Raw genomic sequence first — 14,613 nt, 5'->3', positions numbered from 1 at the left:
TTTACTGATTAATCCTATCTAACAACATGCGTTTTTTTGACTGTAATGAATGTAGATGCTTTTCCACCAGTCAGAAGCATGGAAACGAGTGGCTCTGGTTGTGGTTATACTTGCTGTGAGGAGAGAATCCTGCAAAAAGACACGGTCAAGGGCTGTGTGGCCCATCCTCTTCTGCTCTAGCTCAGCAGTCGAGGCGAGACGGTTTGCCATGCCTGCCCGGCAGCGCCGCTGCAATGGCAGGGCTTGGCCAGCCCGTGCCTGGCACCTTCCTTCCCGCCAGCCACGGCACGTGCGGCCGCCTTCAAAAAGTTACAGAAAGTGGCCTTTTCCCTGAGGCTTCACTGTTTCAGCACTACATGGTCTTGAGGGAGACCTCAAAACTAGAGCGCCTCTGGAGAGACTGCGGCGTTTTCATGCTATTCTCACTAGTTTGTGACAATCCTTTACCTTGGGCAGTTGGTGACAGTGAACCGACCTCCCCTGCGGACGGCCCGTGGCCCTGCGGAGTCGGGAAGGGGCAGTGGCTCTGGCCGGGCAGGCTCTTTCCTCCCCTGCCTGCAGTGTGCTGTGCTGGGGCCTGGTGATGCTTCTTTCAAACTCCGTAGTGTGTTTCAAACGATGGGTGTTCCTCAGATAACCCCCGTGCAGCGTTCAGCAGCTGGGTACCTGTACTAGGCGTTACTGTGCTAATCAAGTCCTTTGCAGATAGTGCTGGGGTTTGTCAGCTGAAGCAAGCAAGGGAACTTGCCTCACCTGGCCCCCCGTTCCTGTGTATTGCTGCTGTTTTCATGCACGTTTCAATGCATTTTTCTCTCTGTTTGTTTCTGTGCATTGCTAACCCAGCCCTGGGCCACTTCAGAGCCTTCTGCCCTGATGCGAAATAGGAAGAGAGGCTTGATATGCAACTGCCTGTTACCTAATAACACAGCAGATGGATGAGGATTTATGAAACAGTTTAGGAAAACATCAAAGATTCTCTGTTTGCCTGTATATGTTTGCACAGTCTGCCTGTTTGGACAGGCGCAGGAGGAAGATGCGGTATTTACAAATATCACTTGTCTTTGGGCCATTGGGCTCAATAATCTTGAAGACGCCCCCTTCTTACCTGTTCGGGGCCGATTGCTTTTCCCCATAAGCAGGTCCGACTGTGGCTGGGCAGTGAAGGCGCTGTCCTGCCGGGGAGGAGGTGGGTGGCTCGTGCTTGTGGTTGCCTGACCAGCTTCACAGCCGCTGCCCACTGGTGAAGACTACGAGACTATTTCTTCCCCCTGCTCTGCAGAGGAAGCTGTAATTAAAACCCTGCTTGGCAGCGTGGCCAGAGCCTTCCAAAGTCTGCACGGGACTTGCTGGCAGGGGTGGTGCTGCCTCAAAGCTGAGGTTGCCCTTTGCAAAACTCCCCCTCTGCTCCAGGCACGTGAAGCTGTTGTAACTCACCGGGCAGCAGTTGCCACCATACTTAGCTGCTAGAAGTTGAAACCTAGTCGTCCTTCGCCGGTGCGGATGGCTCGGTGCCTGCTCACTTGCTGGGGAAATGACATCTCCTCCTCTTGCTCCCTGCGGTTGGGCTCTGCCCTCGGTCCGTGGCTGGCCGGGTATCTCCTCATCAGCAGCGCAGCAGTAATACTGTCAGGAACGCCCTGCACCTCCTAACCAGTAGCTATTAGAGATGTCAATAGTGTGTTACGTTCTCTAGGAAGACGTTGTAAGATGTGTATATTGTAAGCCTGCTTCAAGGTAGGATGTTTTTAATATGGCCAGTACTAAAAAAAAAAAAAAAAAAAAAAAAAAAAAAGGAAAAAAAAAAAGAAGAAAAAAACCGATGGGTCCATGACTTCATTACTGAACCTGACTCTGTGCAATGCAAACAGTGTTGTGAGATGGATGAACAGGCTGGGCACACTCCTTCCTGCAGGGCAGGCAGCCCGTTGGGATGTCTGTAGTTGTGCCTGCTCTCGCCTCCCGCCTCTGCCCCTTTTCTCAAAGGTTGTGGGAACTTCACTACTGGCACCCAAGAACCATGTCAGGGCCTGCGCCTTCCCCGGGGTAGGCTGTCTGCTGTGGATGCGGCACCTCGGGGCATTCTGTATATAGGTGGTAATAGCGGTAATAATTGGAATTTGAAAGAAGCAAAGCTGTGTGCTTGGCTGTGGAAAGAGCAGGACTTGATAGCAGGGCTTGCTCAGCTGAGGTAGGCGCCTCCTTCCTGGCTCTTCCCTGGAAGCATCTGGTTTTAGTACTATTTTGTTATGCAGAGTCTCTTCCCAAACCCACCCTTCCCACCATCACCCCACAAGGTAGGTCTGGTAGCGTGTCGGGGAGGGAGAGGAGTCAAACTCTGAACTACACCTGAGCAACTTCTGTTCTTACGGCTTTTACGCAGTTTGATGCAATTCTGGCTTTTGTAGATAGATGAATGTAAATCATTGTTGGACATGCCTGTTTCCAAAAGTATGAGACATTCTGTTGTACCACGTCACCTTCCGAGCAGAGCTGGGACTGTCTCGACTCCAGTGCTATATTGATGAATGTATCCGATGCTCTTGTTCAGTGTTCACACTCTGCTTTTGGCCAGCTTTGTGATTTGTAAATAGGAAATCAATAAAGACATTCAGGTTGTCTTTACAAAAGTTTCTTCATGATTTGAAGAGAGCTGATGGCTGCCAGTGTGTCAAAGGAAAGGCGGATGGGGGGATCTATCCTGAGCTCGTTCCTGGCCCTTCTCCCCCAGCCAAGGGCACAAGGTCCTCAGCTTCCTCTTCTGTGGTGCGTGGGATGAGTTGGACTCTCAGGAGTCCCAAGAGAAAGACGGATCACTGCTTGGGAAGCCCAGACCCTCTGGGAAATGAGGTTGTGGAGCCTGTGTTTCTCTGGGGGAGGAGAGCAGGAGGATGCTGGGTGGGTGTTAGCCCTTCGATTTAGCGTGTTATTTATGACTGAATTTCTTTCGCCTTGATTGAAGGGTTTTGGCAATTAAACATGCGTTAAAAGCTGCCCTGGCCTTTGCAGGGGTCAGTCTGGGTCTTTGAAAGCAGGGATCTTGCTGTGAGTGAGGGGTAAAGGGCAGCTGCCCTGCCCTGTCTGCTCAGGCAGGACTGGAAGGCAGTCCTCCAGCTCCCCCCACCCGCATCAGGGCTGCGGAACCCCCTTTTGTAGAGCCCTGCCTGTGGCTGGACCGGGCTCCAGCTGGGAACTGCCCTCCTGAGCCACCAACTTCCCCACTCACCGGGTTTTTAGAGGAACATCCACTGGGAGCCCTGGGGAGAATCAGGCTGGGCAGGGAGCTGCCTGCAGCCATGAGCCTCCCTGCTGCCCCCCCCCCCCCCCCCCCGACCTCCCCCAGCTTTCCTCCTGCTGTTTCACATGAAAAAGAAATGAGGGGGATGTATTTTAAGCTCGGTACTGTTTAGCTGCATGAAAGGCCGGTGCACAGTGCGTGGCTGGGGAGGTGGCCCTCTGCTAGGGACGGCCATGGAGGAGCAGGGGCAGTTTTCCCCAGGGATGGGGAACCCGCTGCTGGTGGAGCCTCAGATGGAAAGGGGGGGGGGGTGCTGGTCAGTGTCCCCACCCTCAGGGCCATGCAATCAAATGCAGAAGAATGCATAGGTTTTTAAAGATTTTTTTATTTTATTTTTTAATTGTTTTTATTAAAAAAAAAAGCCCCTAAATTCTATGGCTTCCAGGAAGCATCAGAGAAATTTAAATGCCATTTCTGTACACTTTGTTTTAAAGCAGTAACTAAACTCGCAATGGAACAAACGCCCTCACGTACAATCTCAGTTTTTGGACTCCTCGCTGGAAGGACAGTAAGTCCTGGAGGCCGGGCCGCTGTCCTCGGCTGCCCCCGCAGCCCTGCTCGCAGCTGCCGGTGGCAGAGGGTGCAGATGGAGCTGGGCAAATGCCCACAGCCATGTCCCTTCCCCTCCACGGCTCCTCTTCGGCCTCCGCTTGCGTTGGTCTGAGCCGATGCTCTAAGAAGGGTCTGCTTCCAGTGAAAATTTAAGGCGATTTTTTTTTTTTAAATTTTTTGTTTTGTTTGTTTGCCTCGTTGGGGAAACAAGGTCAAACGTTGCATGTCACCCCTCCCCACCGTGGCCGGGGGACACAGCAGCAGCTGGGGCTGCCCTGGCCCCTCCTGCCCTGCTGCAGCCCAGGAGAAGCCAAAGCCGGGGTCAATCCCAAATTTAGGAAGAAGAGGGGCCATGGCGCAGTGCCCTCCCCAGGGCCCCCATGTGCAGCTGTGGCCCATGGGTGCCCAGGCAGGGTGACATCCCCCAACCCCCAGGCTGGCGCAGCCCCCCCCCATGATTTGGGGTCTCCAGCCACTCCCAGAGATGGTCAGTTTGGCCAAATGTTTCAAAGCAGCCACAGATGGTCCCATCCCCCTCCCCCCCCCCCCCCCCCCCCCAAGCCTCAGCACAGCCTCAGCCCCTCTCTTGGGGCAGAACAACAGGGTTTTGGTAAAGATAAGTAAAAGTGTGCCTTCCCCCCCCACAATGTGTCACGATCAATACACACAACAGCGCACGGGTTCAGTCATGTGGGGAAGCTGCAGTGCCCTGGGGGTGGTGAGGAACAGGGGAGCGGTGGCGGGGGTGTCTCCGTGTGTGTGGATCTCTCTGTGTTCGTGTTCATGTCCATGCATTTGTGTGTAAGTTGCAAAAACTCCAGGTTTTCCCCAGCGCAGGCGGCAGGACGCCACGCCAGCAGCTCCGGCAGTGTCGGCCCACCCTGACGCCCTTCGCCGTGTGCCTCCATGCCTGCCCACCCTGGCCATGGCCCACCCTGCGCCTGCTGCCGCCCTGGAGAGCAACGCCGGGGCCCGCTTTGACACGCAGCAAACGGTCTGAAAAACTAAAGAGGCCAAAAAAAAAACCACTGCCCCTGCGCCACTGCAAATACCTAAAACTGTCAAGGAAATGCATGGAGCCGTAAGACATCCCAGCGCCAGAGATGAGGCTGCTTTGCTTTTCCTCCGTGCGCTGCCAGCTCCCTTCACGGGTCCCTTTGGTCTCAGCCAGGTGACCCTGGCAGTGGCCGCGGCAGTCCGGTGCCCAGCCGTCCCTGTCCCCACGTCCCCCAGCCCCCAGGATTCCTTGACCTGTTCCTGGCAAGACCAAACTTCGCCTGTATTGCTAGCAAAAGTGCATCGTAAAATGAACTGTAAACGCATTTCCTCCCCACCCTGCCCCTCCCCCCGCACGCACCCCAGCACCTCTCACCGTACCAGAGACCGCACCGCTCGTCATCAAAGGCGTTAACGAAGGGGGGGACACCCAATGGGGGACGCAGGGTGGGGGGGGCCTAAAGGAAGAGCAGAATTCGGTAACACTGAAGATGACGGTCAAAGACTGACAACTCAGCACTCTGCACCGAGACTCACTTTAAATTAACTTAAGAGACAAAGAAGCAACAGAAAAAAAAAAAAAAAAAAAAAAATTCCTCCTTAGCCCACTGCTCTCGAAATTGTCTTCTGCTTCTTCTGACAGCGACGGTTCAGAGTCTGTAGAGTTGATCCCCATTTTCAAACTAGTTATAGACTCAAAAGCAAGTGACGCTGTGGATTTGTTTCGGGGTTTTTTTTTTTTTTTTTTTCGTTTTGACGGACGCAGGAACTTCAGCGAAGTCGGGCTTGGTTCGAGTAAACGGCCACGCGCTGGGCGAGTGGCGGAGGAGAGGACAAGCAGTTTGGGGAGGCCCCGCTCCCCGCCTGCGCGTGGGGCGCTGGGGGAGGCCGTCCAGCTCGGCCTCCCCCCGTCCCCGTCCAAACTGAGGGGCCGCCGGCACCGGCTCCGCAGGTCAAGATCCAGCCACGGCCAGAGGGAGAGGAGCCATCGCGCACGCCGCTCCACCCGGCCCCGGCAGCTCACTTGCGACGCTTGGTGGTTTTCCTCTTCCTTCTTTTGAAGAAACAGCAGCACCTGGGGACGGAGGGGACCCCATCAGCGCCCGGGCCTGGACAGGGATGGGCTCAGCAGCCCTGTGGTCAGGGCAGAACCGGTGGCGGGGACGGAAGCCCCTCAGCGTGTTGGTGAGACCCCGTGGGCAGAGCTGCTCCAGGAAGTGCCCCTGGTACGTGGCAGCAGCTGGACTGGGAGCACCGCAACGGCCATGGCAAATGATACCTGCCACAGCGAGTGACACCGGCCAGGACAAGTGACACTGGCCACGGCAGGCAACGCCAGCCACAGCAAATGCCAGTGGCCAGAGCCGGGGCCAGGCAGGGGCTCCCGGAAAAGGGATGGCCCCAGATCCGTGCACGCACGAGCGTCGGGGCTGGGCAGGGCGAGGTGTGAAGGGGCCGGGAGTGGCGGTGGCCCTGCAGGGACACCCCTCGTGGAGTGCCAGGGAAGAGTGGTAGTTACTCGCTCTAGGCCTGGGCTGTTTCTCCCTGGAGGGGACTGGACAAGGCATCGCACATCGCAGGGCATCTGCCAAAACCCGCGTTCATCCCGGCCCCGATGAGAGGGTGGCAGTGGGGCTGTGTCCTTACTTTGTATCGTCTGTCACCTCCACCTCGGTGGGGGCTGTGATGGGGGCGTTTGAATGTCCTGCCGTCGGGTCGTCCGTGTTCAGCTCTCCGTTGGTGGAGCTCATCACCTGGGGAGAGGCAAGCGTCAGTGTGGGGCGGCCCACGGGGCACAGGCCGGTCCTTAGCCTCGTCCCCCACTCCGCGGCAGCTGTGTCCTGCAGAGGTGCAGCCCCAGGAGGCGGCACAGCCCCCCCGGCCCTGCGTGAGCCAGGAGCACCGAGGTCCCCACACAGGGCAGCAGGACGATGCCCTCACCCGGACAGTGGGTGCTCAGCCTCAGTGCTGAGCACTCCCAAGCAGCCCCATCGCATAGAGGCATTCGATCCCCTCGGTGTCTCTGGGAGGATCCCAGCTCCTGGGAACGCCTGCACACCCTGCCAGGAGAGGGGCTCGCTGGCAACCAGCTCCAACACGCCCAGGAGACATGGCCCCACGAGGCTGTTTGTTAGCTCCAAGGAGACCTTGCCACGGCCACATGGCGAGCAACTAGACACAGCTCTTGCTCCCCAGCCCCAAGCCCCAGCACCGCTGGGCCCTGTGGGACTCAGCCCAGTGCCCACCCTGCAGGCTCCTGCCGGCCTCAAGGTGCCCCTGAGCTCCTGCCCGCTCGCTGGGGCAGAGGGGCCATGCACAGTGCCAGGGCCGGGAGGAGATCCAAATCACCAAAGCAAGGACGGGGTTGGCATAGACAACTGGGACTTGCCTGAAACCCCCCTCCTGCACCTGCTGCCCCCAGGCAAAGCCAGGAGCTCCCTGGGGATGCACAGGCCAAAGGATTGCCAAGCTGCTCGTCCCTGGCAAGGAGGATCGGCCTTACCCAGACTCATGGAGGAGCTGCCATCTGACAGCCACAGTGCCCAGCCAGCAGGGCTACGTCAAGCTACAGCCCCCTGAAACAAGCCCAGAGACCCCTGTGCGTCACCAACACCCCCCCTGCAGTGCCGGGTGCAGGCGGAAGACGGGGTGGGGGTTTGCAGAGCGAGAGCGGGGAGCAGCCACCGTGGCAGGTAGGGGATGTGGTACAGGAGGAGCAGGGCAGAGAACAAGCTGGCCCCACGGTCTGCCCCGACCCTGCAACAGCAGCGGCGGGAGCCGGGCCCGAGCCTGGGACCGAGCACCAGCAGAGATTCACCACGGAGCAGCAGGAACGAGCAGCAGCGGCAGGGACGGAAGCAGAGACGGAGGAAGCAGCGCGGACCCAGCCGGGGCGGGGGGACCCATCATGGATGCCCCACCATCCACGTGGGCTGGACCCCACCAGCCCAAGAGGGGCTGAGCGGCAGAGGCTGCGAGGGCGGCGAGCACGTGGCCGACGGCGTGAGCGCAGGACCGAGGCGGGGAGATGAGGCCGAGGACTGCCCACGGAAAGGGAGGAGAAGCAGGACTCGAAGCCGTCGCTCCAGTCAAGGAAGGCACAGGGGAGTCCCCGCATGGGATAAGGCCGCATTGTCCGGCACTGCTGGGATGAGCAGCACTGGGAGCAGAACCCAGTGCCCACCTGGCTGCTCGTGCCAACGCATGGCACAGAGCCAGCACCTCATCCATCTCTAACCGCCCTCCAAGTCCCACCGGCAGCACCAAGGGAGCCCAGCAGCACGCTGGGAAGCAGCACCAGCCTCGTCTGCGAGCTGTGAGCATCACGCACCACAGGGACAGGGCAGCACGTGTTGCAGCCTAGGCAAGACCCTGGGCATGCGTGGCCTCGATGCCGCCCCAGGGCAGGGGAGCAGGGCTGATCCCCTGGCACGGCCAGCAGACACACGTTGGCCCGCGCCCGGCTGTGCAGGCAGGTCGCGTGGTGCAGGTTGGCTCTGCTCCCTCCCATGCCCGCCCCTGCCCTCGGCGCGTGGTTGCATGTACCTGGACGGACCCCCCGAGCCTGCCGGCTGCCAGGTGAGCTCCCAAAGGCTCCTCGGCAGGCTGCCCACCGGCCTGAGGATCCCACAACTCCGTCCCCTCGGGCGGCTGCTCGCGACAGGCAGGAGGAACAGAATGAAAAGAAACAAAAGAAAAGAGGAAGAATGGGGAAGAGAAGGGAGAGGTGGAGGGAAGGGGCAGGGAGAAGAGTGGCAAAGGGAGTCGAGAAAATAAGACATGCAAAAGCAAAAACATGACCGGAGCAGCTCAAGTTTGTGATTGCGGAGGGCACTCGCACAGCACCGTCCTGGCGGCTCCCCAGAGTGGTCCCCGCAGTGACACCATGGGTCTGCATCCTCCCTGCCACATACACGCACACCCCCGCCCCCAGCAATGGAGCTGGGCTCTGGGCATGTCCTCTCTGGGCAGCTGAGGGCACAGCACCCCACAGAGCACGGCCAGCCCCACATAGGGCTGGTGGCTGCATTTCAGAGCAGGCTGGGACAGCAGTGCCGCTCGCTGTGTGGGGAGATGCAACCAGGCCAAGGCAACGCTGCCGGCCACTCTCCTGTGAGCGCAATGTTCTGAGGCCGACGCAGATCTTTGCGGGGTGACTGTGAGGAAGCGAGCTGTGCTGCTCCTCGAGGGCACAGGCTCCTTAGCTGTCCCACAGCGAGGGAGCACCCTGCTCCCAAACCCTCGCCATGGTGAGTATGGCACAGGCCCACAGCTGCTGGGGGCCCCTGCATTCCCAGGTTGGAAACTGCTCCCACGCTGTGGGAGTTTTGTGCTTTGCTTTTCCCACTGCTCTCGAGAAGGGATGTCGAACACAGCATCCCTCAGATGCTGGAGGCAGAAAGCAGACCTTACTGGGAGCAAGTTCCCAGTAACAAGCCAGAGGCACTTTGAAGACGTTGTCCTCTCCCTAAGGAAGTGCTGCCCAGCTGCTGGCCAGTGAGAGCCAGGGCTGTCCCAGGCTCCCTGTGCTTGACCAGGAGCAGCAAGGGGCACTGTTGGGCCGATACATGGGTGAGGGAGGACAGGATGCTGCACCCTTGGTTCCAGCGTGTTTGCGGGTGCTCTGCTCCCCGTGGAAGTTCAAGGCAAGAGGACGAGGGTCTGTACAGGACTGCTGGGGAAACGCATGAGGTTTGCTCTTGATGGCAGCAGTCCCAAAGCCGTGTTTCCTTCACCAGGGTAGGACAGGCCACGGCACCAGAGAAGGGCCGGGCAGCATGGTCCTTTCCCACAGCAGCCCAGGCAGGGAGCTGCCTGCACAGCTCTGCCCATCTCCCTGCCCGCGGCTGCTCCCAGCTCGGCCCCATGTGCCCTGCCAGTTCCCAGGGCAAAGCCAGCCTCTCTCCCCGGCACAGGGCCACACACTGCCAAGCTGCCCCATGAACCCCTCCGAGGCCCAGGCAGCCCCCTCCCTTGTCCCGTGTCCCTGCCCCATTGATGAAAGTGGCACCGTGAACAGAGCAGCAAGTTACCCCCGTGGGGACGCGGCACTGGGGACATCTTCCTTAGAACAAGGTGGCTCAGCCTGTACCGTGCCCACACCCACCGGCCAGCACTAAACCCTGCAGCTTGCCAGCTGAAGCCCAGGCCTGGCGCTTCCCCGCCATGCTACAGCCTCCCACGGCTGCTTCCTCCCACTTCTGCCAGGCCACCTGGCACAAGGGCCACTGCCTTGGTCCCCCTGCTAGCCACAGACCCAGACCAGCAGGGAGGAAGCCCTCCCACAGACAGCACTGAGGAAAAAAAGGATGTCCCAGTCCCTTCCTCCATCCAGAGGCCCTGCTGGGCTCTGTGGGTCTGTGGAGCAGAAAACCCGACCAGCGCAAGACCGTGGTCCCGTGCTCCAGCCGGGGCAGTGCCGCCACTCACCTGGTGTTTGGTGTGTGGCTGTGCTTTGTCTCTGTTCGGTGGCTGCACCTGCACCTCGCTGTGCATCGTGCCAATGGGAGTGGGCTGGGGACATGACAAAGACAACATCAGCCACAGCACAGCAGTCCTACCACCGCCCCACACCCCCTGATCCAATCTCTGGCCAAACATGCAGAATACCCCAGAATTGGGGCCCGATCCCAGCCCCCATCCCGGCCCCAGCAGCACCACGAGGTGCCAACGTGACTGCTGGGTTCCTTTTAGCTCCAGAAGCCTCAAATTTCTGTGTCACAGCTTTAACTCATTGGCACAACAGCCCCAGCTTGGAGCTGGCTGCTGGTGTCTGGTGAGGACTGGTGGAGCTGATCTGTCAGGCACGGACATGCATGGCAGGGACAACTGCCGACCTGCATCCTCCCTGGCTGCTGCCACAGACCATGCTGACTCCCCATCATGCTACCCACCGCCCCCTCGGTGCCCTGGGGCCCAGCACCCTCTGCCCGACCCAGCTCCCTCGCCACTCACCAGTGGTTTCCCTGCCCAGTCGTATTCATAGTCGAACACGTAACCGTTCCTCTCGAACAAGTCTGTGAAGAGCTTCCGCAGGTAGTCATAGTCAGGCTTCTCGAAGAAATCCAGCCGCCGCACATAGCGCAAGTACGTGGCCATCTCCTCTGCAGGAACAGGGTGGGCTCAGTTGGGGCAGGGGGACAAGATGCCAGGCCAGCAGGCTCTGGGGCCAGGCTGGGGACAGGGACAGGCCATGTAGAGTGCCCTCACCTGGGAAGTTCTCACAGAGCACCTCCACTGGAGTGGCTCTTTTGGTGTCGCCGATCTTCTGATACCTCTCCTTTAGCGTGTCAGCCTGGCAGAGGCAAGGAGCAGGTCAGCATGAGAGGGGAAGGTCAGGTCAGAGAGGTCACACCACAAACGGTTTCTTGGTCCCCCTTTTCCAGCTAACAGCAAGAGCTCATTCCCAGGGAATACCCTCACCCAAGGCAGGTCTGGAGGATGAACACCAGGGCGTGCGGTTCCAGGACAGCCACTGTGAGAGCAGCTGGGATACCCGCAAAGTGGGGGGACACAGAGAGGGGGACACCTACAGCCACTCAGCATAGCAGGGGCCTGGCACAGACCTCAGAGCAACAGCCCCTGCATCTGGTGGGATGCCAACCCTCCAACACCCTGGGGGCCAGAGCTTCTCCTCCCTCCATGATGCCGCCCATGCCAGGGCAGAGCCAGACCCACGGGGCAGCTGTGCTGTAAGAGACTGAAAGAGTTAATGCTTCAAACATTGTGGTGGGGCAAGTTCTGCCTAACAACGAACTCTGCAAGGAATTCTGAATTCAACACGACTCCCTGGTCTGTCCAAGTCGTGACACGTGCCCAGGGACAGCGGAAGCTGGCAGTTACCTTGAGGCCTTGCCAAGGGAGGCTCCCGCGGAGGAAGTACATAAACATGTGCCCTAATGCTTCCAGGTCGTCCCTGCGGCTTTGTTCTGCATGGAGGAAGAGACACGGGCATGTTCCCACTACAGCCACTGTCTGTGTCCCCACCAGACCCTGCAGCACCCCAAGTCCCCTGCCAACATCCCAGGCTGAAAAGCAGGAGAGGCAGTTTGTCCCCAGCCCCACCTCTGGCAGGGGGGAGCTCACACCCTGTAGTCCCCTTCCCTCTCCCTTTTGGCCAAGAGGCAGGGCTGGCCACACGGTGCGCACACACCTTTCCCGAGGTGGGTGTTGATGCTCATGTAGCGTGCTGTCCCTGTCAGGCTCTTGTGCTCTCGGTAGGGGATGTGTTTTTTGGTCTCGGGGTCAATATACTCTTTGGCCAGGCCAAAATCGATGATGTGGATGGTGTGCTGCCGCTTGCTGCCCGGCCGCCCCACCAGGAAGTTCTCTGGCTTGACGTCTCTGTAGATCAGGCTTTTGGTGTGGACGTACTCCATCCGTGTGATCTGGGGGCAGCAGGAGATGTCAGCACCACAGCAGAGATGCACCGTGTGTCCTGCATGCCTCCCTGCACCCTCCTTCCCTGGGGGACAACCTCAGTCCGGCCGCATCTCGGACACACAGTGAGAGACGCTTGTTTGTGCTCAGAGGGGGTGAGGGAGAGCCCTCCTACACCAGGGAGAGGGTGAGGTATGGAGGGAGGTGGTCTGGCATGTGCCAGCAGGCAGTGCCTCCTGTGGCCTGCCGGGTGCTGGTTCACCTGTCCTTCCCCTCCCCTTCCCTGCAGGGTCCCCACGCAGCCACTGTGCCCACACATCACCCCGCTCCCTTGGGGCAGTCTGCGGCTAGGCGGGCCGGGGTGAGCTGTGCAGAGCCACAGGTGAGGTGGAGATGCCGTGCTCACCAGCTGGATCGCGATCATCAGGACGGTCTTGAGTGTGAAGGTCCGATCACACAGATCAAAGAGATCTTCTAGGCTGGGTCCTAGCAGCTCCAACACCATGGCATTGTACTTCCCGCAGGGGCCAAAGTAGTAAACCTGAGGAATTCCTTCTGCAAGAGACAGAGCAGGGGTTGTCAGGGATTGCAACAGGGCTGAGCAGCACACAGCCACGCTGTCACAGCCATGCCACTGCTGGAGTTGGGACAGGGGGCTGCAGATGGGGGGGGATGTCTCTGCACTGCCCTCCCTCGGCACCACAGTGGCTCTGCTCTTGGCACAAGGGCAAAGGAGGCAGCTCCATCTGCATCCCTGACTCTGCTGCGGGGGAGGTGGGGGGAAAGAACTAAATAAAAAGGGATCAAAGATTAGATGTGGCTTTGTGTAAAATCGGCCTCTCCCAGCCGAGCAGATGGGCAGGAGCTGCTCAGGCCGGGGAGTGAAGTTGCAGTCACATTTATAGGAAGCCTCCCTTTCCTAGCAGGGTCGCCCAGGCAGCCAGCTCCCCATGGCAGCTCAGCCTGGCCCCATACCTGCATTGCCGAGCTGTTTGTAGAACCGATACTCCAGGTGCAGCTGGGGGGCCCGGGATTTTATGGGTTCCTTGGAGGAGAGAAGGAGAACAGTTAAGTCTGTTGCAGGGAGCAGGATGTTAGGGAGGTCTGGGTGTCAGACACCTCCTTCACATGCTGGACTGAGAACATCTGCGGTTGAGATGAGAGCCTCAGGGGACAACGAGAGAAAACCAGCCCATATGGGAGACAGATCCAGCCCCTCCAGAGAGATCCGGGTGCTGGGGCAGACACTAATGGGAGCAGGTATCAGTGGGGACCACCCTCTCCTGGAGGTCTCTCTGCCGCTGCCACCGGCTGAGTGCAGCACAGGCCACAGGGAGGTCCTGGAGAAGCAAAGACCTAGCTCTTCTCTCCCCGGGCCCAGATCACCCCACCTGCAATGACGCGTGTTGCTTTGCCTGCCCTCAATTCCTAGCAGTGAGCACAGCTTCCCTGCGCACCCACCCATCCACCACATACTGCAACCCGCTCGGCTTGACCCGCTCTAACAACCTGGGGAGGGTGAACAATCTGCTTCCCAGGCGGCCTGAACATCACCACCCCCGACCACCGGAGGGACTCACCAATTTGATAGCTACGTATTCATTCGTGTAGAGGTTCTTTCCTGCAGGGAGAGACACAAAAAAGGCAACTGAAAACAAGTGAACCTTTACATTAACCCCACATCACACCCACCGCAGTCCCCGAGGGCTCCTGGGCTGCAGAATGTCCAGAACAGGTTCGGTGGCTCCCACAATACATAAACAGGCCTCAAGGCATGAGCAGGAGCAGGAACCCACTGTGGGGAGTTGCAACATGCCTGTTAATTACCCCCAGATGGGGTAGGTGGATTCCTCTGGGATGGGCAGGCTGCTGGGGGGCTGGAGCCAAGTCTGCTGGGAGGGGGGCAGCATCCCAGTCTGGGCCTGCAGGGATGTGACTGGCCAAGGCAGGAACAAGGCTGGGACTTGCTCTTTCTCCCAGCCACAGCCCTGCATGGAGAGGGGCTGCCCTGCTCTGGGAGGGCTGTCCAGAGTCAGGGGACACTGCTTCGTGGGTGGCAGGACCACACAGAGGTTGGCAGGGAGGAAGGACCCTCAAGAGCACTGGGGCAGCTTGAGGCACTGCAGCTGGCAGTGGTTTGAAGACATCACAGGTAGGTGGAAATCCCTTCCCCAGAGCTTAGGACACTCCTGGGGATGGCACACGTGTGTGTGCGTGTGTGTGTGCACATGTATATGGCTCAGCCTCATCCTTCGGGATGCTCCCACCCACCCAAGGGTGCAGGGGAAGCCAGAAGCAGACCCACAGCATGGCCCAGACTATACGAGGAGGAGCTGATGGCACCGATGTGCTGTGGGGAAGGCCAGACGACTGCTTCCAGGAGCTCTTCA

General features: G+C 59.1%; 1 protein-coding gene across 3 annotated transcripts in view; it reads right to left on the bottom strand.

The window, feature by feature from the left end:
• Positions 1-5,365: 5,365 nt before the first annotated feature.
• CSNK1G2 (casein kinase 1 gamma 2) overlaps positions 5,366-14,613 on the bottom strand; it is a 46,424-nt gene continuing 37,176 nt past the window's right edge. For 2 of the 3 annotated variants that reach the window (XM_069790125.1, XM_069790126.1), the window contains exons 3-13: positions 13,804-13,844; positions 13,199-13,268; positions 12,630-12,778; positions 11,997-12,231; positions 11,687-11,772; positions 11,054-11,138; positions 10,799-10,947; positions 10,274-10,357; positions 8,390-8,494; positions 6,491-6,597; positions 5,366-5,918 (exon numbers count right to left, since the gene is read on the bottom strand). In XM_069790125.1, coding sequence (XP_069646226.1) covers positions 5,864-5,918; positions 6,491-6,597; positions 8,390-8,494; positions 10,274-10,357; positions 10,799-10,947; positions 11,054-11,138; positions 11,687-11,772; positions 11,997-12,231; positions 12,630-12,778; positions 13,199-13,268; positions 13,804-13,844 — 1,166 coding nt within the window. In that variant the 3' untranslated portion in view covers positions 5,366-5,863. The remainder of the gene's footprint in view (positions 5,919-6,490; positions 6,598-8,389; positions 8,495-10,273; positions 10,358-10,798; positions 10,948-11,053; positions 11,139-11,686; positions 11,773-11,996; positions 12,232-12,629; positions 12,779-13,198; positions 13,269-13,803; positions 13,845-14,613) is intronic. The other variant, XM_069790127.1, reaches the window with a different exon arrangement.

Source organism: Haliaeetus albicilla, chromosome 8 (genome assembly GCF_947461875.1).
Source record: "Haliaeetus albicilla chromosome 8, bHalAlb1.1, whole genome shotgun sequence".
NCBI classification, from domain to species: Eukaryota; Metazoa; Chordata; class Aves; order Accipitriformes; family Accipitridae; genus Haliaeetus; species Haliaeetus albicilla.
The sequence above is the reverse complement of the archived record's forward strand: the minus strand, read 5'-3'. Positions and strand labels throughout refer to the sequence as shown.